Source organism: Oncorhynchus mykiss, chromosome 18, assembly GCF_057628025.1.
Source record: "Oncorhynchus mykiss isolate SJ-2025 chromosome 18, ASM5762802v1, whole genome shotgun sequence".
NCBI classification, from domain to species: domain Eukaryota; kingdom Metazoa; phylum Chordata; class Actinopteri; order Salmoniformes; family Salmonidae; genus Oncorhynchus; species Oncorhynchus mykiss.
This window is the reverse complement of record NC_143039.1, coordinates 75,897,931-75,923,228: the sequence shown is the minus strand read 5'-3', so window position 1 is coordinate 75,923,228 and position 25,298 is coordinate 75,897,931. Positions and strand designations below refer to the sequence as shown.

Below are 25,298 nucleotides of genomic sequence, written 5' to 3'. Positions count from 1 at the left end.
CACCAAAGAATGCATCCGAGCGAACGAGACAGCGCCCCTCTCTCTGTATGTGTAGCCCATCTATCTGATGCTGTCTGGTCAAAAAGAGTATGACACTGTTGCTGCCCGTAGCGTTGAATTTAAGGGAAGCAAGCAAGCTTTTGGTCTCCCTTGATTAAAAAATGTATATTTAAATAATAGCCAACTAGCATTGAGCTCAACTGAATGAGAATGTGAATGGTCCTGGAGCACACAAAAAAAGTGTAAAGCCAGTTTAAATTTGGCTTCACTCCTATCGCATCTAGAGAAATAGTCTGAAAATGTCAGAAACTTGCTCGACCGTGCTGTAGGTCATGTAACTGTTTGTTACAGGCAATATTATTTCTGGACTTCCCTGGACAGATGTCGCTCTCCGGTTTTCTGATGAAACAAAGGTGTGGTTGAATTTATTCGGCCACTTTTGTCTTCTTCATTGTCTCATGGTGTGAGGACAGACGCTGGGAGACAAGAAGCAAGGACAGGGAGTGAACATTTAATGGATAATAGACAAGACACAAACAAGGACAGCGTATAGGCCAGGGGAAAACATAACGACATCAATGCTGACACAGGGATGAAACACAGGAAAGGACAGATATATGGAAGGCAATCAAAACGTGAAGGAGTCCAGGTGAGTCCAATGAAGCGCCGATGCGTGTAATGAATGGGACAGGTGTGCGTAATGATGGGCAGTCTCATTCAAGTTATTTGTATTTTATTTTTATTTTTTACTATTTTCCCCATTGTAGAATAATATTGAAGACGAGGCAAAGGGTGGCTACTTTAATGAATATAAAATATATTTTGATTTGTTTGAGAGAGAAAGAGAGACTCTTCTTCTTCCCACCCACCTCCCTATAGGTAGACCATGAACTATATAGACTACGACTAGGCTACCTGACCATCTCCACTGTAGGTTGTACCAGACTCTGAAGCCATAAATAACCATTATCCCAAAAGCTCTGTGCAGAAATGAGCTTTAAAAATGGCCATGTTTAATCTAATACAGATTCCCGAGTGGCACATGGGGTCTAAGGCACTGCATCTCAGTGCTAGAGGCATCACTACAGACCCTGGTTTGATTCCAGGCTGTATCACAACCAGCTGTGATTGGGAGTCCCATAGGACGGTGCACAATTGGCCCAGTGTTGTACGTGTTAAGGTTTGGCTGGGTATGCTGTCATTGTAAATAAGATGTTTTTCTTAATAACTCACTTTCCTAGTTAAATAAACGTTAATAAAATATTTTAAATTAACATACTTTGAAATTGTATCAGGCTATGTAAGCTAAATGTACCAACAAAAAATATATTAAACAAATATCCTAAAGTATAATATTTTCGAAAGTACTAATATTACTGTCCCCACTACAACATAAATACATGTAATTTTGTCCTTGAAACATATAAATTAAGCACTTTCGAAGTCCATTCATTCCTATGGGACTGTGTTTCAGAGGAGTGCCAATATGGCCGTCGAGTGGGTTTTACAGCCTCTCATTGGCCAATACATAGCATCAGCGATCCATGGTTTATATACATCATTGGCTGCATCGCGCTGAGCTCACTTCCGTGTATTCTTTATTCGACGGACGCATGCTTCCGTCTCCATTTTCATAAAGTCAAGGCGCCGCGACAGGAGCACCTATCCGCAGTTGTCAGTAGCCGTGCGCTATAGCAGCGAGAGCTCTACATGCGAAGAAGTGGAAATTAAACTGGACTATTTCCCCTTCTGTTTATTTATTTTTTTCTACCCACTCAAAGCTTGATTTTTAATTGCACATTTTGCATTACGAACTGATTTAAACTCAAAAATGGAGAATCAAGAAAGCGAGTATCTCCCGGAGCTTCTCGCGGAGAAGGACAGTATGGATGTCTCGTTTACGCACGCTATGAAACTTTTATCTACAGGTAAAAACACATTTTATTGGCAAATGTCCTGCCTCGGGTAAAATGATTTATATTTTAGCCATTGCGTTAAGATCTATATATATTATTATTTTTTTAAATGGTGCGTTTTGACAACGACGCACCTTGACTAGACGGGACTGCTAACGTGGGTCTGCAAACAGTAGACTCTTTCTTTTCATGGTCTGTGCTACGACCCGTTATCCCACTGCACTTACAGGGTAACACGGTCTAGACACGGTTTAACAACCCGGTTGAATGATAAACGCTATATTTCACGGTATCGAGTTTGTGAATTTCCATGCGCACATGGTAACCTATCCGAAATCTCTCCCTATCGCATGCTCAAAGATGCATCTCTATTTCCACAGTGGTCTTTCTGTGCCCTCAAACCAGAGACCGTGGTGGGACGTTCTGGCGTCTTTGTGTGGCAGATAACTCCCTTATTGTGTGGTCGTTGCCCACAGCAAACAATCACAAAATACTATGTTTTCTGCCCCAGAAACGTTTTGTATTTCTAATGTGGGTGATTGCACAGATAAACAATTCATAGTTGCATGTCGCTTTAAAACGTTTTTATAAATCGCATAGTACCCTTTGTGGTGGTTCATTTTGAGTAGCCTACTATTGAAGCAAAGTGTATGTGTGTGGCGAAACAGGCACGTTTTGTTCTGACTCATGGTTTAACTAGCAAACAAACCGCACAAGGGCTGATTTATTGAAGTTTTAAGAGAACAATAAACATTTAAAATATATTTCTGGAATGTATTTTACATTTGCCAAATACATTTAAAAATGCATAAGAAACGCATGTTAATACGTGAGGTACATCTGTAAATGTATTTGTAATTTTTTGTAAATATATATTTTTTACAACTGGGTCAGTTTGATACAGTGTAACTGTGTGACGATAGCAGTGTAACAATTAAGCAGTTTGTCTGCCTAAACACGGTGGAAGTTATTCGGTCAGTTTCGAGATGCTACCATTTGTGGGTTTATGTCTTAATATTTTTGTGTGTTTGGGGGGGGGGCTGGTTTCACGAACACATTTTAAGACTAGTCCTGGACCCAAATGGCAGGCTCAGTGGGGATTCTCCAAGGAAATAACGGTTACTCTGTCCGGGAAACGGGCCCTTTCAGTTCAGCTGTAATATTTTACACATTTGACTGAACTCTATTTTGAAAGGCTGAAATCCGGAGAAGCACAGCAATGAGTGGTTAAACATGGCTGAAACGTGGTGTTCCAGCTGGATCTGACAGTTTTCCATGGGGAAATTGAGTTTTTCCCTCTGTCCTTTCCACCCATGTGTTTTGCGTTATTAATCCAGACCTCCTGGAATGGACATCTAGTGCAGTACCGTAACCTACCACTTGGTGGCGGTAGTTTATAGATTGTTTAGCCTTATGACCTTATCAAGACCCTCTGGTGGCTGTCTGTCAGTACCTTTTGAGTTCACAGATGAAGGAATGATGGTTCATTGTTGCTCGAGAAGTGTCTTGGTTGATTGTCTCGTAAAATACTGTATACTCAAAACATACTGTATACTCAAAACGTTTCAGGTGGGTTGCCACCAGGTCTATCAGTGAGTCACAATGCAACAAAAAAAAATCTTCTGTATATCTCACTTTGCCCCCCCCCATAGAACTTTTGTCCAGTACTGCTAATAATTACCATTGTAAAACGTATTCTCTTTATAGTGCTAGATAGTGGCTAGCCTGTTAGATAAGTGGCTAGCCTGTTAGATAAGTGGCTAGCCTGTTAGATAAGTGGCTAGCCTGTTAGATAAGTGGCTAGCCTGTTAGATAAGTGGCTAGCCTGTTAGATAAGTGGCTAGCCTGTTAGATAAGTGGCTAGCCTGTTAGATAAGTGGCTAGCCTGTTAGATAAGTGGCTAGCCTGTTAGATAAGTGGCTAGCCTGTTAGATAAGTGGCTAGCCTGTTAGATAAGTGGCTAGCCTGTTAGATAAGTGGCTAGCCTGTTAGATAAGTGGCTAGCCTGTTAGATAAGTGGCTAGCCTGTTAGATAAGTGGCTAGCCTGTTAGATAAGTGGCTAGCCTGTTAGAGTGCCTTTAGGCAATGCAACGCGTCAGTGTGTCACTGGCTGGTCAAAGGATAGTATATAACAATATATGCCTAGGTGCCTTTGAGTGGTACAGTACCTGTGTGTCAGTGTGTGGCAGGTCCATGAAGTTTAGATCAGTACAGAAGACACCGCTGCTAGCGAACCTCTGGCTGCTAGCGACCCTCTGGCTGCTAGCGAACCTCTGGCTGCTAGCGAACCTCTGGCTCCCAGCTGCTAGTGTAGTTGACACGTTTGCGCGTGGCATACTGAGACGCTGTCATGACTTGAGGCTCTTTCACGTGTATTTATTTTTATTTCACCTTTATTTAACCAGGTAGGCAAGTTGAGAACAAGTTCTCATTTACAACTGCGACCTGGTTTTAAATTCTAACGGCAACTGCATCGTTATAACATAGTAAGATTTCGTGGTTTTGAATTCTCCCTTGTAGAAATCGAGAGAATCCAGAAAGGCGAACCCAAGAAGGAAGGAGGAGACTCGTATCTGGACCTTTTCACCGTCAAGAATATCAAACTGAAGGAACGCGTGCTCATACCCGTCAAACAGTATCCGAGGGTAAGCCTGCCACCTCTCTCGTCTCCTGACCCTCATTCAGCAGCAGGAGCCTGGGAGTATGCCAGCTCTCAGCCATGCTCTAAGGGGGGGACTCCAAATCAAACGTTATTTGCCACGTGAGACGAGTATAAATGTAGACATTACCCGGGAAACGCTTATTTACAAGCTCTTATCCAACAGCTCTTTTTATTTTTAAGGAGAGTTAAGAAACTGCACTGTTGGGTTAAGGCCTTGTAAGGAAGCGTTTCAGCGGGAGGTAACACATGTCACAGTAAATGTTTCTCCCCAAGGGACTTTAAAAAAAAAAAAATAATAATTTCCTCCACCCTCATTATTTAAAGTGATACTAAACCTCTGTTTCCATGGTGATTACATGGCTGGCGGACGCTTTACAGTGTGACCACTGTGTGTGTGTGTGTCCACAACCCTTCGACCAGTCTGGCGGCTTGCACAATTGTTTCCGTTATAGTTGTTTCAAATATGTTTCAAATACTTTTGATTGTCTAATCCCTTACACCTGGTGAAGGTCTTCCGCAAGTTGTATTGGAAAAGGTTGTATGACCCACTCTGAAACCCTGCTTTATGCAACAGGTACAGAACACACAGCCTCTTTTTGACACACAGCCTCTTTTTGACACACAGCCTCTTTTTGACACACAGCCTCTTTTTGACACACAGCCTCTTTTTGACACACAGCCTCTTTTTGACACACAGCCTCTTTTTGACACACAGCCTCTTTTTGACACACAGCCTCTTTTTGACACACAGCCTCTTTTCGACACACAGCCTCTTTTCGACACACAGCCTCTTTTCGACACACAGCCTCTTTTCCACACTCTAAAAGCCTTATTCACAGTGACCCATCCGCTGCCCCCCCCCCCCCCCCAAAAAAATGGTTGAATCAACGTTGTTTCCATGTCATTTCAACAAAAACGTTCAATGTGCTGACGTTGAATCGATTTGGAAAACTGATTTTAGATTTGAAGAAAGTCATCAAACTAAGGGAATTTAGTCTTGTTTTTCAGCCAAGTTTTAACTATAAAATCCAATGACGTGAAATGTCCTGTTGATTTCATGCTAGTTAACAACCAAATGTGTAAAAAAATATATATATATTTGTTTTAAACATTTGTTAGTGACGTCTGTGCCCAAAATCACATTGTTTGATTATTTTGTTGATATCCTGTAATGTTTAAACGGGTTTCATTTGTTTGTTCTGTCTCAAGTAACATACCAGCACCTCAGACTTTTGAAGCCATATGCTTCTCCGCATGCTGTTACACAAGGAATCATCTTCTGTAGTCTAAAGCTGTCTTGTTTGTCCTGTTTCCAGTTCAACTTTGTGGGGAAGATTCTTGGCCCTCAGGGCAACACAATCAAACGCCTTCAGGAAGAGACTGGGGCCAAGATCTCTGTACTTGGCAAAGGCTCCATGAGGGACAAAGCCAAGGTGAGAGAGCTGACATGTATACTTCACACCTGCTATCCACCTGTTACACACACCTGTTACACACACACACACACACACACACACGTTATCCACCTGTTACGCACACAGCGGAGGGAGTCTGGCCACAGCTGTCCGAGGGAGGGAGGGAGTCTGGCCACAGCTGTCCGAGGGAGGGAGGGAGTCTGGCCACAGCTGTCCGAGGGAGGGAGGGAGTCTGGCCACAGCTGTCCGAGGGAGGGAGGGAGTCTGGCCACAGCTGTCCGAGGGAGGGAGGGAGTCTGGCCACAGCTGTCCGAGGGAGGGAGGGAGTCTGGCCACAGCTGTCCTTCAGGACAGGGAGGGAATCTGGCCACAGCTGTGCTTCAGGACAGGGAGGGAATCTGGCCACAGCTGTGCTTCAGGACAGGGAGGGAATCTGGCCACAGCTGTGCTTCAGGACAGGGAGGGAATCTGGCCACAGCTGTGCTTCAGGACAGGGAGGGAATCTGGCCACAGCTGTGCTTCAGGACAGGGAGGGAATCTGGCCACAGCTGTGCTTCAGGACAGGGAGGGAATCTGGCCACAGCTGTGCTTCAGGACAGGGAGGGAATCTGGCCACAGCTGTCCTTCAGGATAGGGAGGGAATCTGGCCACAGCTATAAAAGGATTGTTAGTTGCACCTGCCTAGCCCTGAAAGTGAGGGTAGATGTATCTCACCTGGTTAACACCTTTTTTTTTTTTTTTAAAGGTTATGAACTGTCCGGGGTCACCTGATAAAGGCCATGTTGTCTAAAAGACTGTGGCATAGGTTACATAGACCTGGACCGAGGTGGCTTGTGTTCCTCAACGAGCTCTGGAACTGTCTTGTGTTTTCAGGAGGAGGGTCTGAGGAAAGGTGGCGAGGCCAAGTACGCACACCTGTGTATGGAGCTGCATGTCTTCATCGAGGTGTTTGCCCCCGTGCCCGAGGCTTACCTACGCATGGCACACGCCATGGAGGAAGTCAAGAAGTTCCTGTTTCCTGTGAGTGGATTCGATTCTTAAGTGTGGTGGTTCTGTAAGCTGCTGTTTTTGTTTGTCACCTTTAATTTCCTTGTTCCGACCCTGCAGTACACTCTTACACAAATAAATTAACAAAATAAAGGTGCGAGTTGAAACCAAATAAGGGCGTTGAGAGGGATGCCACAGGGAACCATTTTGAGGCCCCTCCGAAGAACCATAAATGGGATGTTTCTTTTTGAAGAATCATAAAATAAATGATATATATAATAGCCCTGCTGTAGGGTTTTTAGTCTTATTTGCATATTTCCCAGTGTGCCTTTGGAGTGAATTTGAGGTACCAGCCTCGACTGTGTTTGCTAGTAACACGTGTTCGTAGAATTCATTCATTTTCAGTCCAGGTGCTTCCCCAAATAAGTTCCTAAGTGAATGTTATTATTAAACTGGCATTCTTTGAGATGTACTGTATCATCTCATAAGGCCCTCTTTTTCTTTTTTTGGTGGTGTAGTTTTACCCTAATACAGTGGCATAAAACGGATAGTTTTACAGGCCACGTCAAACTACATGTCCCATCATGCTGGCTTTCAGTGCTCTGTGATTCCTGTTGGAATCCAGCCACACTGGGGATATTTAACTTTTAGCCTTTTCATTCACCCGCATTCAGAATGACTGCCGGGATCAGGAAGACTAATGTATGAAACTACCTAAACCATATCCTCTGGAACAAACATTTCAGAATGATCTAGAAAATTGTGTTTTATTTATATTTGAGTAGCACACGATGAATTTAGCAATCAATTTCCATGCAAATAAAATAAAATAGATATTGAAACAAACAATTCCAAATATCTACCTGCAATAGATAATGCTGGGAAATATAATAATGCTGGGTTTTGGTTTAGTTTGACCACTGGTTATCAACATCAACACTGGAGCGTTTTTACACCACTGAGTGTAACCTGAATTCACACTAGAGAAGTTACACAGAAAAATCAACAATATTTTACACGGACCAATGTGCTATGAAAGGGGACATATCTCCATACTTCTGAAGAACCGTAGATTCCACGTCAAGAACCTCACACCTAAGAGGTTCTTTATCTGGCAAGAATTTTCGAAGGAACCTTTAAGAGCTAAAGAACCATTTAAGAACCTTTATTTTTTTTTAAGTGTACCTTGTCACGGTTGTGATCAGTTGAGGACACTAAGTTAGTATATTTAGTTGTTTTTTGTTTGAATATTTCTAAAGTGAAATATTTGAGAACTCGTAATTCTGTCTCCGTGGAATTATTCTAATTGCTATACTAGCCACTCCCTCAGATGTCTGGTTGTTAACGGCAACAATGGCTGACTGTAAAATACTATTGAGGTTGTGCACTGCAACATGCCACACCATCTCGCTAGCGGTTCTGCCGTACTTCCATTTATTATGGATCCACGTTAGGTGATGCCAAGGCATCATCTACTCTTCCTGGGGTTTATTATGGATCCACATTTGGTCCTGCCAAGGCATCATCTACTCTTCCTGGGGTTTATTATGGATCCACATTTGGTCCTGCCAAGGCATCATCTACTCTTCCTGGGGTTTATTATGGATCCACATTTGGTCCTGCCAAGGCATCATCTACTCTTCCTGGGGTTTATTATGGATCCACGTTAGGTGATGCCAAGGTATATCTAGTCTTCCTGGGGTTTATTATGGATCCACATTTGGTCCTGCCAAGGCATCATCTACTCTTCCTGGGGTTTATTATGGATCCACATTTGGTCCTGCCAAGGCATCATCTACTCTTCCTGGGGTTTATTATGGATCCACATTTGGTCCTGCCAAGGCATCATCTACTCTTCCTGGGGTTTATTATGGATCCACGTTAGGTGATGCCAAGGTATATCTAGTCTTCCTGGGGTTTATTATGGATCCACATTTGGTCCTGCCAAGGCATCATCTACTCTTCCTGGGGTTTATTATGGATCCACATTTGGTCCTGCCAAGGCATCATCTACTCTTCCTGGGGTCCGGTAATATTAAGGCAATTTATTATTATTTTCTTTTTAACATGACTTTCATAAGATTTCACAACACACTTAGTATGACGCACCTTTTTAAACGAGGACCCACTGCATGCAGTATTTCCATAAACTGTATGCGGTGGGTTACCTACAGTACTATATAATCGGCAGGACTTGTTTGGTTGTTGCTAGTCTAGCTATGACGTAATTGCAGAACTTAATTTCCCTGGAAAGACTACGCATGAATCATGGAGGTTAGACAAGTTTGTTTGGTTCCTATGGGTGAATGTAAACCGGTGATTTGGTGTGTGATTTTCACCAGACGACCCTGTTTTAGAAGTTATTGTAGTGCTCTGTATTTACAGCCATTTTCCCTCTGAAAATACTTCTAGGTTAGTGAGCTTCATTTGTCTGGGGAATGTGTTTTGATATGGCTGTTGCTCTGCAAGGCAGTCTGTTCTCCCTGGCCCCCCCCCCAAAAAAAATCTTTCCATGTTTAGTTGGCTTAGGTAGGAACGGTTGAATGTTTAGGGAGCATATTAACGGTCTATCTTGTTAAACGAAGGCGACGCCGTGGTGCTCTTGCTGATGGATTAATTATGAAATCAGACAAAAGGTTGTTTTCTGCGAGTTGTCAATCTAGAGATGAATGGAGCGCAGCCAAGCCTGCCTGCGCTGCAAATTATAGTATCACAATTGCGTCCCAAATGACTCCCTATATGGTGCACTACTTTTGACCAGGGCCCAATGGAACCCTATTCCCTATGTAGTGCACTACTTTAGACCAGAGCCCTATGAAACCTATATAGTCCACTACTTTTGACCTGAGCTCTATGGAGAATAGGGTGCCATTTGGGACAGACCACTGAATATTTCCTTTTGGCTGTCAGGATCACTAGAGGAGAGTCAGGCTCTCAAAAAGCACCTGATTCCCCATTAAATAGTGCACTACTTTAACCCAGTGGCCTCTGCATGGGAACAGATTCATGAAAAGCATTGATGGGGGGGGGTCATGGTTTAGCATCCAGGCTGTATCACGTCCGGCTGTGATTGAGAGTCCCATAGGCTGGCATACAATTGGCCCAGTGTTGTCCGGGTTTGGCCATGATAGGCCGTCATTGTAAAATAAGAATTTGTTCTTTAACTGACTTGCCTAGTTTACTTAAAGAAATAAAATAAAAATAATGTATCCACAAAGGGAGAAATACTGTTTGTTGCTGGTAGTGAATCTCTACTGCAGGAGTCTGTCGTTATGTATCTGTCAGGTCCAACCTCTCCACTAAACTGAGGAAGATTTACCATTAGGGTACGTGCACTAGGTATTTTACCTGCTTGCATAAGTGAAGACTAGGGAGACGCGCACACACACACTGTTTTAAGGGCTTTTTGAGACCGGCTCTCATTGCCTTGCTCTTATAGTCATTAGTGGAATGCGTTGTGGCTCGGGTATACTTGTCACGACTTCCGCCGAAGTCGGTCCCTCTCCTTGTTCGTTCGGCGGTCGACGTCACCGGCCTTCTAGCCATCGCCGATCCACTTTTCATTTTCCATTTGTTTTGTCTTACATACCTAGTTTCAATTCCCCAATTACTTGTTCATTATGTAACCCTCTGTTCCCCCATGTTTGTTTGAGTAATTTGTTGATTGTATTGCGGTCCGTATTTGTGGCCTTGTATTTGTACGACGTGTATTGTTATATATATTTGAGTAAAATTGCATTCATTACTCATATCTGCTGTCCTGCGCCTGACTCATCTCACCAGCGACACACAGACACATAATACTGAACACAGGGCTGTGGGGTGACAGGGGTGCAGCTTGAGCCCCACCCTCTTATATTTATAGATAGATAGATCATGTAAAGTGAGCAAAAATATAAACACAACATGTAAAGTGTTGGTTTCATGAGCTGAAATAAAAGATCCCAGAAATGTTCTGTGTACACAGAGCGTATTCTCTCATTTTCTGCACGCAATTGTTTTCCTCCCTGTTAGTGAGCATTGTCATGCAACACAATGTCACAGATATCTCAAGTTTTGAGGGAGTTGGCATGGTGACTGTTGCCAGCTCTGGTCACTGATGTACGGAAGTCGGAAATTTACATACACGTAGGTTGGAGTCATTTAAAACTCGTTTTTCAACTACTACACAAATTTCTTGTTAAAACCTCTTAGGGCTCCCCCTGCATTTTTTTCAACATTTTGTTAAAAATCGCGCAACATTTCAACGTCCTGCTACTCATGCCAGGAATATAGTAAATGCTTAGTATGTGTGGATAGAAAACACTCTGAAGTTTCTAAAACTGGTTAAATCATGTCTGTGACTATAACAGAACGTGAAAAGCAAGCAAAATCCCAAGAAAAACCTGGTCACAAAAAAAAATAAAAAATATTTATCCGCCAGTCTCTGAATTGTCTATGGTAAGAGAAAATAGATGGCGATCAGTTGACAGTTCCTACAGCTTCCACACGATGTCGCCAGTACTGTCAATTTCATGGGATTTAATCCTAGGTGGAATGAGAAATAGACCCTTCCTGTCGTCCAGTATACAGGAAGAGGCTTATGGGAGAGAGACAATGGACGATGATTTCAAGAGTAGCTGCTATTGAATACAGATCACCCCATGATCAAATACCTAAAGTTGGGTTACAAAAGTAGTTTGAATTCATAGGCAACTTTTTTTAGTTTTAAAAAATGACGTGTTTTGGAACGGTGCTTTTCCATGGATCAGACGGGCTATATAAATGGACATTTTGGGTATACATGGACGGATTTAATCGGGGGAAAAAAGACCCAATTGTGATGTTTATGGGACATATAGGAGTGCCAACAAAGAAGCTTGTCAAAGGTAATGAATATTTTATATCTGCGTTTTGTGTAGCGCCGGCTATGCTAATTCTTTTGTTTACGCCCCCTTCAGGTATTTCGGGGTGTTGCATGCTATCAGATAATAGCTTCTCATGCTTTCGCCGAAAAGCATTTAAAAAAATCTGACATGTTGGCTAGATTCACAACGAGTGTAGCTTTAATTCAATACCCTGCATGTGTGTTTTAATGAACGTTTGAGTTTTATCGAGTGCTATTAGCATTTGGCACTTCCATTTCCTGTTGTACCACGTTCATCTGTACAAACAATAGTACCAAAGTATAAACAAAATGGGACCACGCAGCCGTCATACCGCTCAGGAAGGAGACTCATTCTGTCTCCTAGAGATGAATGTACGTTGGTGCGAAAAGTGCAAATCAATCCCAGAACAACAGCAAAGGACCTTGTGAAGATGCTGGAGGAAACAGGTACAAAAGTATCTATATTCAGAGTAAAATGAGTCCAAATCGACGTAACCTGAGGCAACTCAGCAAGGAAGACGCCACTGCTCCAAAACCGCCATTAAAAAAAGCCAGACTATGGTTTGCAACTGCACATGGGGACAAAGATGGTACTTTTTGGAGGAATGTCCTCTGATCCGATGAAACAAATATAACTGTTTGGCCATAATGACCATTGTGTTTGGACGAAAAACGGGGAGGCGTACAAGCCGAAGAACACCATCCCAACCATGAAGCGCGGGGGTGGCAGCATCATGTTGTGGGGGTGCTTTGCTGCAGGAGGGACAGGTGCACTTCACAAAATAGATTGCATCATGAGGCAGAAACATTATGTGGATATATTGAAGCAACATCTCAAGACATAAGTCAGGAATTTAAAGCTTGGCCGCAAATGAGTTTTCCAAATGGACAATGACCCCAAGCATACTTCCAAAGTTGTGGAAAATGGCTTAAGGACAACAAAGTCAAGTAAGTTATTGGAGTGGCCATCACAAAGCCCTGACCTCAATCCTATAGAAAGTTTGTGGGCATAACTGAAAAAGCGTGTGTGAACAAGGAGGCCTACAAACCTGACTCCGTTACATGAGCTCTGTCAGGAGGAATGGTCCAAAATTCACCCAAATAATTGTGGGAAGCTCGTGGAAGGCTTCCTGAAACGTTTGACCCAAGTTAAACAGTTTAAAGAAAATGCTACCAAATACTAATTGAGTGTATGTAAACTTCTGACCCACTGGGAATGTGATGAAAGAAATCAAAGCTGAAATAAATAATTCTCTCTTATTATTCTGACATTTCACATTAAAATAAAGTGGTGATCCTAACTGACCTAAAACAGGGACATTTTACTAGGATTAAATATCAGGAATTGTGAAACTGAGTTTTTAAATGTATTTGCTGACGTGTATGTAAACTTCCGTCTTCAACTGTATGTTAATTTCTGTACCATAATCCAAAACATTTTAGAGAAATTGGCAGTACATCCAACCGGCCTCGCAAACCACTTGTAACCTCGCCAGCTCAGGACCTCCACATCCTGCTTCTTCACCTGTGCGATCGTCTGAGACCAGCATCCAAGACGGCTGATGAAACTGATGCTTATTTCTGTCTGTAATAGAGCCCTTTTGTGAGGAAGCACTCATTCTGATTGGCTGGGCCTTGCTCCCCACTGGGTGGGCCTATGCCCTCCCAGGCCCACCCATGGCTGTGCCCCTACCCAGTTATTTGAAATCCATAGATTAGGGTCTAATGAATTTATTTCCTTTATGAACTAACTCAGTCAAATTTGACCATGTTGCATTTTATATTTGTTCAGTATAATGACCTTTTCCCTCCTTCCCGATCCTCCCATCTTTACTACCAACCCTCATCCTTTTTGTCTGTCCTCTGTCTCTCTCTCTCAGGATATGATGGATGACATCTGTCAGGAACAGTTCATGGAGATGGGTTATTTGAACGGGGGCCAGGAGCACGGGCCAGGGGTCCCACGAGGCAGAGGAGGACCACCGGGCCCAAGGAGCCGAGGAGGGCCTCTGGGACAACCAGGGGCACCCAGGTAAACAGACTCAGGATGAAATTAATATAGGTGGCTGATGAGAAGTTATTGTCTGGTCTGTCTACAGTATGTCTGTTCAAATAACACTTCATCCTCTGTCTCGTTCCTCTTTTCTGTCTGCATTATCTTCACCCTCTGTCTCCTTTCTGTCTACATTCTCCTTCTCTACTCTCTCTCGCTTGCTCGCTCTCTCTTCCTCCATCTTTCCAGGGGTAGGGGTATGCCCCAACGTGGAGGTACCACCAGGGGAGGTCCAGCCAGAGGCGGGGTAGCGAGGGGGGCACCAGCAGGAAGGGGAACCCCTGCCAGAGGGGCAACAGCACCCCGAGCCAGACTCACTGCCCCTGGTGGGCCTCCAAGAACCCTTCCTCCCCCCCACCAACACGCCCCAGCACCGGAACAATATGAGGAATATGTAAGATGAAATAACTTTATTATTCCGTGACATTTTAACATTTTTTTTTATTTTTATGATCTCTAACATCCTCTTACATGTTTAATATTATCCAGCTGATTTGAGTTATGTTAAAGTGATCAAGTTACATTGTAACAATGCACATATTGCAATTCAGAGAACACGTAGGGTCAAACCGGCATCGTGTAACGCTTTGAAGCCTGTAATTAACAATTTAAGAGTCCAATCTGGTTATTTATTTAACCTTTTAATTTATCCCGGTTAGTTCTCTACTTCACCAGGGAGATCAGATCTAGGTCAAGACAGCAGTAGTAGCTGGAGCCGACTAGTAATGTGTTATTGTAGAGAGCAACAGCGTTGCTAGGTCTGCCTTTTTCATAAGACATCTGTACAAAGGCAATGTTAATTACATTTTTAAGAACTACCCCTGGTTTATAATTGGATTCACCTTTTATTTTATTGGGTTTAGGGTTGGTGGCTCGTGGTCCCTCCTGGGTTATGGGTTGGTAACGGTCCCTCCTGGGTTATGGGTTGGTAACGGTCCCTCCTGGGTTATGGGTTGGTAACGGTCCCTCCTGGGTTTAGGGTTGGTAACGGTGGCTCGTGGTCCCTCCTGGGTTATGGGTTGATAACGGTCCTTCCTGGGTTATGGGTTGGTAACGGTCCCTCCTGGGTTATGGGTTGGTAACGGTCCCTCCTGGGTTTAGGGTTGGTAACGGTCCCTCCTGGGTTTAGGGTTGGTAACGGTCCCTCCTGGGTTTAGGGTTGGTAACGGTCCCTCCTGGGTTTAGGGTTGGTAACGGTCCCTCCTGGGTTTAGGGTTGGTAACGGTCCTTCCTGGGTTTAGGGTTGGTAACGGTCCCTCCTGGGTTTAGGGTTGGTAACGGGGGCTCGTGGTCCACAGCATTGCAGCAGTTAATGAAAGCGCTTCCTTTTTTGCCAACTTATTTACAGTCTAGATCTCACACATCAACTGGTGAATGAAATTCACTTCACAAGCTTAGGATGACTTCTCACATGTTTATTTTGTTCTCTCTCTCTGCTCCTACTTCTGACCCCCACCCTATTCTCCCTCTCTCTTCTCCCTTTCTCTCGCTCTCTCCCCTTCTCACTAGGCCTATGATGAGAGCTACACTGAGCCAGCGTACGAGTCATACAACAGTTACTACAGTCAGCCACAGGCGTGAGTCACCCATCTCTCCCATCTATTGGCAACAAACCACACACACACCACGCATTGGCTGTCACATCCTTGCTCTTCACGGTTACACACACACACACCACGCCATCGCCACGGTTACACACACCACGCCATCGCCACGGTTACACACACCACGCCATCGCCACGGTTACACACACCACGCCATCGTTTGATGGCTAGGGAGGTTTTTCTGGTTGGCTTGGTTTGATGGCTAGGTAGGTTTTTCTGGTTGGCTTGGTTTGATGGCTAGGTAGGTTTTTCTGGTTGGCTTGGTTTATGGCTAGGGAGGTTTTTCTGGTTGGCTTGGTTTGATGGCTAGGGAGGTTTTTCTGGTTGGCTTGGTTTGATGGCTAGGGAGGTTTTTCACTGAGTTACAGTTCATATAAGGAAATCAGTCTACTTACATTCATTAGGTCCTAATCTATGGATGGGTTGTCCTGGGAGGGCATAGGTCCACCCACGTTTTCCCCCACAAAAGGGCTTTATTACAGACAAAAATACTCCTTAGTTTCATCAGCTGTACAGGTGGCTGGTCTCCGACGATCCCTCAGGCAAAGAAGCCGGATGTGGAGGTCCTGGCCTGGCATGGTTACATGTGGTCAGCAGTTGTAAGGCCAGTTGGACGTACTGCCAAATTCTCTAAAACGACATTGGAGGCGGCTTGTAGTAGAGAAATTAACATTCAATTCTATGGCAACAGCTCTGCTGCACATTCCTGCAGTCAGCATGCCAATTGCACGCTCCCTCAAAACTTGAACGATCTGTGGCATTGTGGTGTGTGACAAGTGCACATTTTAGTGGCCTTTTATTGTCCCAAGGACAAGGTGCACCTGTGTAATGATCGTGCGGTTTATTCAGCTTGTTGATATGTCACACCTGTCAGGTGGATGGATTATCTTGGCAAAGGAGAAATGCTCTCTAAAATGGATATGAACAAATTGGTGCACAACATTTGAGAGAATTAAGCTTTTTGTGCGAATGAAACATTTCTGGGATCTTTTGTTTCAGCTCATGAACCATTGGACCAACACTTTACATGTTGCATTTATATATTTTTTTCATTATATATTCGTCTTTTATCAGACGCTCTTATCCAGAGCGACTTACAGTAGTGAGTGCAGACATTTTCATACTTGTTTTCGTACTTGGTTAGCTTGTTCTGCTTCTAATTTGAATTGTTCTTTCTCCTCTGTTCTGCTCTTAGAGAGCCAGAGTACTACGACTACGGACATGGAGAAACACAGGAAGCATACGAACCCTATGGTAAGACATCAATAGTCCACTCTCAAGCCAAACCTCTCATCCCAGCGCTCACCCTTTATGGGATATCATCTTACTGTCTATTATTGGTTCTGTAATTGGTCAATTACATGAATAATGCTGATGGCAACGTGCCTCACAATACATCCTTGTTGAAATGCTTGGGAAACAGAATGAGTTTCAAATGGAAAATTGTGTTGGTTAGAGATTTCTACTTGTCATCCAAGCTCATTTTGTAAGGACATTTTACGGTTGTCTGATCTGTTCTGTCCGTCTCTGTCGTGTGTGTTTCACCCTTCTAGCCCAGGACGACTGGAACGGGACCCAGAGAGTGGCGCCGGGGGGTAAGGCCCCCACTGCCAGAGCGGCTAAGGGCCCTTACCGAGAACACCCCTATAGACAATACTGAACTCATCACCATGCCAACGCCTAGCGACCAACCGTTAACGCGTTGCCCCGACAACCAACCATCAACCTGTCTACCACGGCAGCTCTTGCTCTAAGCAACCCTCGACAAAAGTAATTGTCCGTTTTGTTTTTGGTTTGGAATTTTCTACACTGGACTTTTATGAGCCGAAAATCAGGATCATAACTGATCGAAGCTGATTTGATATTTAATTCAGACCGTAAAAGTTTTTTTATTTTTTTTATTTTTTTTTTGGATGGGGGGGGGGGATTTGAAGTTTTAGTTGATTTCTGTTTTTCTCTCTGACCCTGTCTCCCTCTTGGCTTTTCTTTTGCACTGTTGACTTCTAGTGGAGTTAGACGACTTATCCACTTGTTGTCGTCTTTAAAGGGACATTTAAAAAACACTCTACTTCATATTCATTATCTCCAGTTCAACAACAACATATGTGGTACGTTTCTACGTTTTTGTAGTTTAAAAAACAAAACTGTTTCCGATGACGACGTCAGTGTGCGACTAATTGACTAATTGACTAATTGACTAATTGACTAATTGACTAATTGACTAATTGACTAATTGACTAATTGACTAATTGACTAATGTTATTGGAAACAGTTATCTTCATATTTTCACAAGTATTGATGTTGGATCTGGAGATGACGAATATGAAGTAGAACCATTCATTATTTTGTTTAAAACTATACTTTGAGGGACAGTTGCAGATTCCCATTTAGGCTACATTCCAATTTTTTTTACTTTTTTTTTTTTTTTTTTATAAAATAAAGTTAAGAAACTTAAACACTGTTTCAATTATGTAATATAGACCAAACAAAAAACGCCAAGTCAAATGGAAACAGGGAAAAAACAAACAAATGTTAATGGGATTTGATTTAATATTCCCATTTGTTTTAAATAGTTTTTAATTAAAAGTTGTCAATGTAGACTTTTTTTTTTTTATATAATGACATTTTCTCATTGTACATTTAGAGTTTTTGAAATATAGGCCTGATTATCCCCTGTTGAGATGGACTGTCCTCACATACTACTTTTTGTTATTAAAGTTGGTTCAACAGTAAGTTCATTTTTATTATTTTTATTATGTCTCTACAGTCGATGTCTTTTTTTACAAGTAGAATACGGCCTTAGATCGGCCTCATGTCGTGATAAATAATATCACGTGTCAGTACAGGATCTTATTGGTTGAATCTGATTCTATAAAACTGCATGTAAAAAAAACGATGCAATGAAGGATTGGGACAAAAAAAATCTCCACATGACGGGAGATCCTGCAGCTTTTCAATCTGAGCTCTTGTGCATACTTTAAATCGTCCAAATCCACTATTCTGCCACTGGTATATGCATTATGCTCTATGTGTAAGGCTTGCCTAAATAGGTAACTACTAAATCTGTCCAAAATATGTTTTTTTTTGCAGCAGCAATTTGTCAATAAAGACTAGTTTGTTTTTCTATGTAACTTCCTGCAACTTGGTTTATTTCTACTTCCTGTCCAAGTCAAAATTTTGAAATGTCATTTTTAAATAGCATTTAACAGCCTGGCAGCTAGTTGGTGTTTTTCTTGTTATTTCTCTTCAAAAACACATTTAAAATTTTTAAATGAATTGTATTGTAGTCTGAGGACGTTAACGTATACTAAATGATGTCTTGATTTGTTTTTTTAAATTTATTATTTAAATTTATTATTTAAAAAACAGCACGACTTATTCTTTCTCTCTCTTTCTATACTTTTTTTAAAAAGGAACCAGAGGTAAAACCTGTAAAATAACCTGGATAGCTTCCTAATGTGTTTAAAGCTCTTAAGCATTGAGTGCCTTGGGTATGTATAACGACTTTTTCAATCCATCTTACCTGTGGTCGTAGAACAACTTTAATGAGAAATGCATTGCTAGACTCTTTGTTAGTAAAATTGAACTGAACTCCACGACCATTTTTTTTAAGTCTTTTAGGTTTCAGGGTTTGACCTCGATGTTCATGTCATGTGTAGTGGCCGACGCGGTGGCTTCTTTAGGAAAGAGAGTAATGGCAGTGCAATGGAGAGGATGGTTTAAACCGTAATCCTTCCACTATAAAGGTAACCTTAACCCTAAAATGAGTCATTTTTGATAGTGTGTTTACACAGTGAATTAAACTGCTGGTAAATGCGTGCAATTTAGTAAAAGAAGAATTCTAGTCATGCAAAATTTTAAAACGACCAAAAGTACGGAAAATAATGTAACTTCAAATATATTATTGCAGTTGTAAGATTTTTTAATTTACTAAAATAACATTGCTGTGTACTTGACAAAATATCCTATAATAGTTTTTTTTTTTAATTAGTTTTTATTAATGCTAAAATGAAAATCTGCAAAGCCGAAACTCTTAATCTTCTGAACCAGTTGAGCTCGTGCTACTTTTTCTTTGGTAATATGTTTGTAAACGTTTTATATTACTGTAATGGTGAACGTGTTACGACTTCTCGTAGAAAGTAATGGACAAAAAGCTTGAGTTGCACAACTACAACTACTCTCTAGACTTTTTGCATGATTTTTTTTGTATTTGTTTTTTAAACTGAACTATCCACTAGTGTTTTTTTTCATTGGTTATTGATTTTAATATCTCTTCCATCAGGTCCAGCTATTAGTCAGTGAAGAACCAATCAGAGGTCGGCTTACTGGAGAGATGAAACCATGCGTACCTCAGGTAGGAATTTGTATTATTTTTTTGCTTAAGGGGGGTTTTGCAACCATGTTTGCCAAAGCCGATATTCATAAACCATCGCAGAGTACAATTGCTGATCTAAGATCAGTTGTACCTTTTAAAAACATGTGATTTTATACGGACAGGAAGGACCTGATCCTAGATCAGTACTCCTACTCTTAGACACTTCATGAATACAGGTCCAGATGTATAGCCATACTGGAAATCCACATTCCAGGACTGTGTGGCTGATAAACCATTCGTCAAGTTACTACTTATGTAGAACCATACACACGGGCCAGAACCATACACACGGGCCAGAACCATACACACGGGCCAGAACCACACACACGGGCCAGAACCACTGGCCAGGACCATACACACGGGCCAGAACCACTGGCCAGGACCATACACACGGGCCAGAACCACTGGCCAGGACCATACACACGGGCCAGGACCACTGGCCAGGACCATACCCACTGGCCAGGACCATACCCACGGGCCAGGACCATACCCACGGGCCAGGACCATACCCACGGGCCAGAACCATACCCACGGGCCAGAACCATACCCACGGGCCAGAACCATACCCACGGGCCAGAACCACTGGCCAGGGACAGAACCACTGGCCAGGGCCATACACACTGGTCAGAACCATACAGACTGGCTGTCAGACTTTCTTTTATAAGGCTCTTTTATAAGCCCCAGAGGGTTGTGAAAGGACGGTAACCGTGGAGCCCCAGAGGGTTGTGACAGGACAGTAACCGTGGAGCCCCAGAGGGTTGTGACAGGACTGTAACCGTGGAGCCCCCGGTTGTGGGTCGTGACAGGACGGGAACCGTGGAGCCCCAGAGGGTCGTGACAGGACGGTAACCGTGGAGCCCCCGCGGGGTGGGTCGTGGCAGGACGGTAACCGTGGAGCCCCCAGTCGATTGTGAAATAGAACCTGCAGGAAGTGAAGGGCTACTAGGTGATAACATCAGAGCTGATGTTGAGAAGCTAGTTTTTGGGGGTGTGGAGATTTTAAATGAGCTCTACTTCAGTCCTTCCCAGTACAGCCAGGTAGATGGCTGTTAGGGGAGGAGTGACCAACCATCCTCCTGGCGAGACACAAGCTTTCCTTCCAGCCCTGATCCAATGCTCATTTATACTGTCAATAAAGATCCTGGTCAGCTAGTAGTATAAAACTTGAGTGGAGGGAATGTTGACTATATCACGTTGAAATTATAAATGGAGGTTTAGGACAGCAACTTATTTCTCTTTAGTTATATGTATTACTGATGTATTTTGGAGCTAACTCCTTCCTCAAGGCATGTTAAATATACCAATGCAGATTGGTTTTGGTTCTCCTTCCTCAAAGTGTGTTGAATATACCAATGCAGATTGGTTTTGGTTCTCCTTCCTCAGTGTGTTGAATATACCAATGCAGATTTGGTTCTTGTAAAAATGAGTGCTAAGGTGATTGGTTGTGTTTTCTGTGTTCCCCCTCTGCAGCGAGGTGGTGTGGCAAGGTCCTACAGGACCGAGTCCCGTTAGGCTTCACAGTGAAGGACCGACCCAGTGGAGAGCACCAATCCTGGGGGAGGGCAGGCTGCCAAGAGGAGCAGAGAACAGAAAGAGCCTACTAGGGAGCGAGAAGGCACCGGTGGAACAAGAGGGGTGGATTCTAGCTACAGGCTCTGTATGAGGGGGAAAATAGTCAGGCTCAAATGACAGGAATGTGGACTATGACACTAGCTGTGAGACTGTGAGACTGTGACACTAGCTGTGAGACACTGACACTAGCTGTGAGACACTGACACTAGCTGTGAGACACTGACACTAGCTGTGAGACACTGACACTAGCTGTGAGACACTGACACTAGCTGTGAGACACTGACACTAGCCGTGAGACTGTGACACTAGCCGTGAGACTGTGACACTAGCCGTGAGACTGTGACACTAGCCGTGAGACTGTGACACTAGCCGTGAGACTGTGACACTAGCCGTGAGACTGTGACACTAGCCGTGAGACTGTGACACTAGCCGTGAGACTGTGACACTAGCCGTGAGACTGTGACACTAGCCGTGAGACTGTGACACTAGCCGTGAGACTGTGACACTAGCCGTGAGACTGTGACACTAGCCGTGAGACTGTGACACTAGCCGTGAGACTGTGACACTAGCCGTGAGACTGTGACACTAGCCGTGAGACTGTGACACTAGCCGTGAGACTGTGACACTAGCCGTGAGACTGTGACACTAGCCGTGAGACTGTGACACTAGCCGTGAGACTGTGACACTAGCCGTGAGACTGTGACACTAGCCGTGAGACTGTGACACTAGCCGTGAGACTGTGACACTAGCCGTGAGACTGTGACACTAGCCGTGAGACTGTGACACTAGCCGTGAGACTGTGACACTAGCCGTGAGACTGTGACACTAGCCGTGAGACTGTGACACTAGCCGTGAGACTGTGACACTAGCCGTGAGACTGTGACACTAGCCGTGAGACTGTGACACTAGCCGTGAGACTGTGACACTAGCCGTGAGACTGTGACACTAGCCGTGAGACTGTGACACTAGCCGTGAGACTGTGACACTAGCCGTGAGACTGTGACACTAGCCGTGAGACTGTGACACTAGCCGTGAGACTGTGACACTAGCCGTGAGACTGTGACACTAGCCGTGAGACTGTGACACTAGCCGTGAGACTGTGACACTAGCCGTGAGACTGTGACACTAGCCGTGAGACTGTGACACTAGCCGTGAGACTGTGACACTAGCCGTGAGACTGTGACACTAGCCGTGAGACTGTGACACTAGCCGTGAGACTGTGACACTAGCCGTGAGACTGTGACACTAGCCGTGAGACTGTGACACTAGCCGTGAGACTGTGACACTAGCCGTGAGACTGTGACACTAGCCGTGAGACTGTGACACTAGCCGTGAGACACTGACACTAGCTGTGAGACTATGACACTAGTCAGGCTATCTGTCTGTGTGTTTAACTGTGGCGTTGTCATATTGCGCTGCTTTATGTATTGTATATAACTTGTTTTGCTTTTCTAATGTGAACCAACGAACGTTAGTTTGTGAATCTATATGGTTATGAAAGTACCCACCCAGGCCGTAAGGAGCTGTGAAATTTAACGTCTTATGGGTTTTTGTTTTTTTTGAGGTGTTGAGCACATTTGTACTCTCTGCAAGGCAAAACTGTATTTCTTATCACCCTCATAGACATACATTGGTTAATGCAGTCTGCAGAATGTTCATTATACTCTTTAACAAATACAGCCGGTGTCCATGTCTTTGTTCCTGCGTCTTCATGGTGAATTATGTTCTGTATCTGTTCTGCTAGAGTCCTCTGCTGCTAGCCACATCGTTCACACACTGAATATCACACACACACACACACACACACACACACACCCTGGCATAACCCAGTCTATTTTGCTCTGAGGAGATGAAATGCTAATGTGAAATGCATTTGCATGTACTTTTCCCCCTAAATGTGCAAAGCTTTCGCAACAAATGTTGGCTTGCTCACCTCAGTTTAACGTCCAAGTATGATAATGCTGTGAGGGAAGTGTGTCTGAAAGCGAGTGCCAGCATCTGCTCCTCTGCTCCTCCCCCGTCTCTCCTCCCCCGTCTCTCCTCCCCCGTCCCTTCCCCCCCCGTCTCTTCCCCCCCGTCTCTTCCCCCCCCGTCTCTTCCCCCCCCGTCTCTTCCCCCCCCGTCTCTTTCCCCCCCCCGTCTCTTTCCCCCCCCCGTCTCTTTCCCCCCCCCGTCTCTTTCCCCCCCCCGTCTCTTTCCCCCCCCCGTCTCTTTCCCCCCCCCGTCTCTTTCCCCCCCCGTCTCTTCCCCCCCCCCGTCTCTTTCCCCCCCCCGTCTCTTTCCCCCCCCCGTCTCTTTCCCCCCCCCGTCTCTTTCCCCCCCCCGTCTCTTTCCCCCCCCCGTCTCTTTCCCCCCCCCGTCTCTTTCCCCCCCCCGTCTCTTTCCCCCCCCCGTCTCTTCCCCCCCGTCTCTTCCCCCCCCGTCTCTTCCCCCCCGTCTCTTCCCCCCCCGTCTCTTCCCCCCCGTCTCTTCCCCCCCCGTCTCTTCCCCCCCCGTCTCTTCCCCCCCCGTCTCTTCCCCCCCGTCTCTTCCCCCCCCCCCGTCTCTTCCCCCCCCCCCGTCTCTTCTCCCCCCCCCGTCTCTTCCCCCCCCCCGTCTCTTCCCCCCCCCGTCTCTTCCCCCCCCCCGTCTCTTCCCCCCCCCCGTCTCTTCCCCCCCCCCCGTCTCTTCCCCCCCCCCCGTCTCTTCCCCCCCCCCCGTCTCTTCCCCCCCCCCCCCCGTCTCTTCCCCCCCCCCCCCGTCTCTTCCCCCCCCCCCCCGTCTCTTTCCCCCCCCCCCCCGTCTCTTTCCCCCCCCCCCGTCTCTTTCCCCCCCCCCCCCCGTCTCTTTCCCCCTCGAGTCCCTCCAGCTCTAGCAAGACCGAAATTTGACGATCTGACTTGTTGGAAAGGTGACATCCTATGATGCCACGTTGAACGCCACTGAGCTTTTCACTAAGGCCATTCTACTGCCAATGTTTGTCTATGGAGATTGCATGGCTGTGTGCTTGATTGTATATACCTGTTAGCAATGGGTGTGGCTGAAGTAGCCAAATCCACTCATTTGAAGGGGTGTCCATGTGCTTTTGGCCATGTAGTGTATTTTTTAAATGATACAAGTTAGTTGTGCCTTTTGTCTTTTCTCCCGTGAGTCCTGCCTTTGCTCTTGTGAGTCCTGCCTTTGCTCCCGTGAGTCCTGCCTTTGCTCCCGTGAGTCCTGCCTTTGCTCCCGTGAGTCCTGCCTTTGCTCCCGCCTTTACTCATTGCTGTGGGTTGGAGCATTTTCCGTCTTCTCACCCCCTGGTTGTCAGCTAGTAGTGGCACGGCCCCCATGTTTTCACACTCTGACGGGTGATAATAATGGGGGGGGGGTTTGGAACTAGAGGTGTCTGTGTGGGAAGAGATGGAGACCAGTGGGACTGGGTGAAAGACATTAACTTCAGAAGGTATGTTAAAAGGAGTGGATGTGATGGTGTGGGGCCAAGTCAACAAGTTGCTCCAAATTGTCAAATTTCTAAGGGTAAAATAATAGTTTTCACCACAGGGATAGAACACGCAACCTTCTGATCCAGTGTCAAACGCCCATCTGTCACCGTGTGCAAAACCCAAGACTACTTGATTGTAGTAGCGCTCACTGTTGCCCCTAGTGACCAGTTTTGAATGCATTTCCTGACCACCAGACATGGATAGACATTCAATTTCGAAGTCACTCTTGAGCGATCTGTCTGAGCTCTGTCAGGGTGGAATAGTCCAACTCTGTCAGGGTGGAATAGTCCAACTCTGTCAGGGTGGAATAGTCCAACTCTGTCTGGGTGGAATAGTCCAACTCTGTCTGGGCCGGGCATCTGGCTGTGTGCGTTGGTCAGTG

At 44.6% G+C, this 25,298-nt stretch overlaps 1 protein-coding gene across 2 annotated transcripts; it reads left to right on the top strand.

Moving 5' to 3' along the window:
- Window positions 1–1,583: 1,583 nt before the first annotated feature.
- Window positions 1,584–22,797, top strand: khdrbs1b (KH RNA binding domain containing, signal transduction associated 1b). 2 transcript variants are annotated; one of them, XR_016488211.1, is made up of 11 exons: window positions 1,587–1,928; window positions 4,438–4,562; window positions 5,896–6,012; window positions 6,868–7,014; window positions 13,729–13,880; window positions 14,091–14,295; window positions 15,411–15,478; window positions 16,701–16,759; window positions 17,059–17,275; window positions 19,788–19,859; window positions 21,351–22,797. XR_016488211.1 is itself a non-coding variant. In XM_036953593.2 (9 exons), the coding sequence occupies exons 1-9, from the start codon at window positions 1,832–1,834 to the stop codon at window positions 17,163–17,165; spliced, it is 1,077 nt and encodes a 358-aa protein (XP_036809488.2). In that variant the 5' UTR covers window positions 1,584–1,831; the 3' UTR covers window positions 17,166–18,636. The 2 variants fall into 2 exon arrangements, 1 of the variants encoding a protein (XP_036809488.2); XM_036953593.2 differs by lacking the exons at window positions 19,788–19,859; window positions 21,351–22,797 and having other exon boundaries at window positions 1,584–1,928; window positions 17,059–18,636.
- Window positions 22,798–25,298: the final 2,501 nt, after the last annotated feature.

Excerpts from the sequence above, each read along its gene's own strand:
- khdrbs1b (XM_036953593.2), top strand. The coding sequence starts at position 1,832 with ATGGAGAATCAAGAAAGCGAGTATCTCCCGGAGCTTCTCGCGGAGAAG. Across the intron at positions 1,929-4,437 it reads TATGAAACTTTTATCTACAG|AAATCGAGAGAATCCAGAAA; the intron begins GTAAAAACACAT and ends TCTCCCTTGTAG. Across the intron at positions 15,479-16,700 it reads TACTACAGTCAGCCACAGGC|AGAGCCAGAGTACTACGACT; the intron begins GTGAGTCACCCA and ends TTCTGCTCTTAG.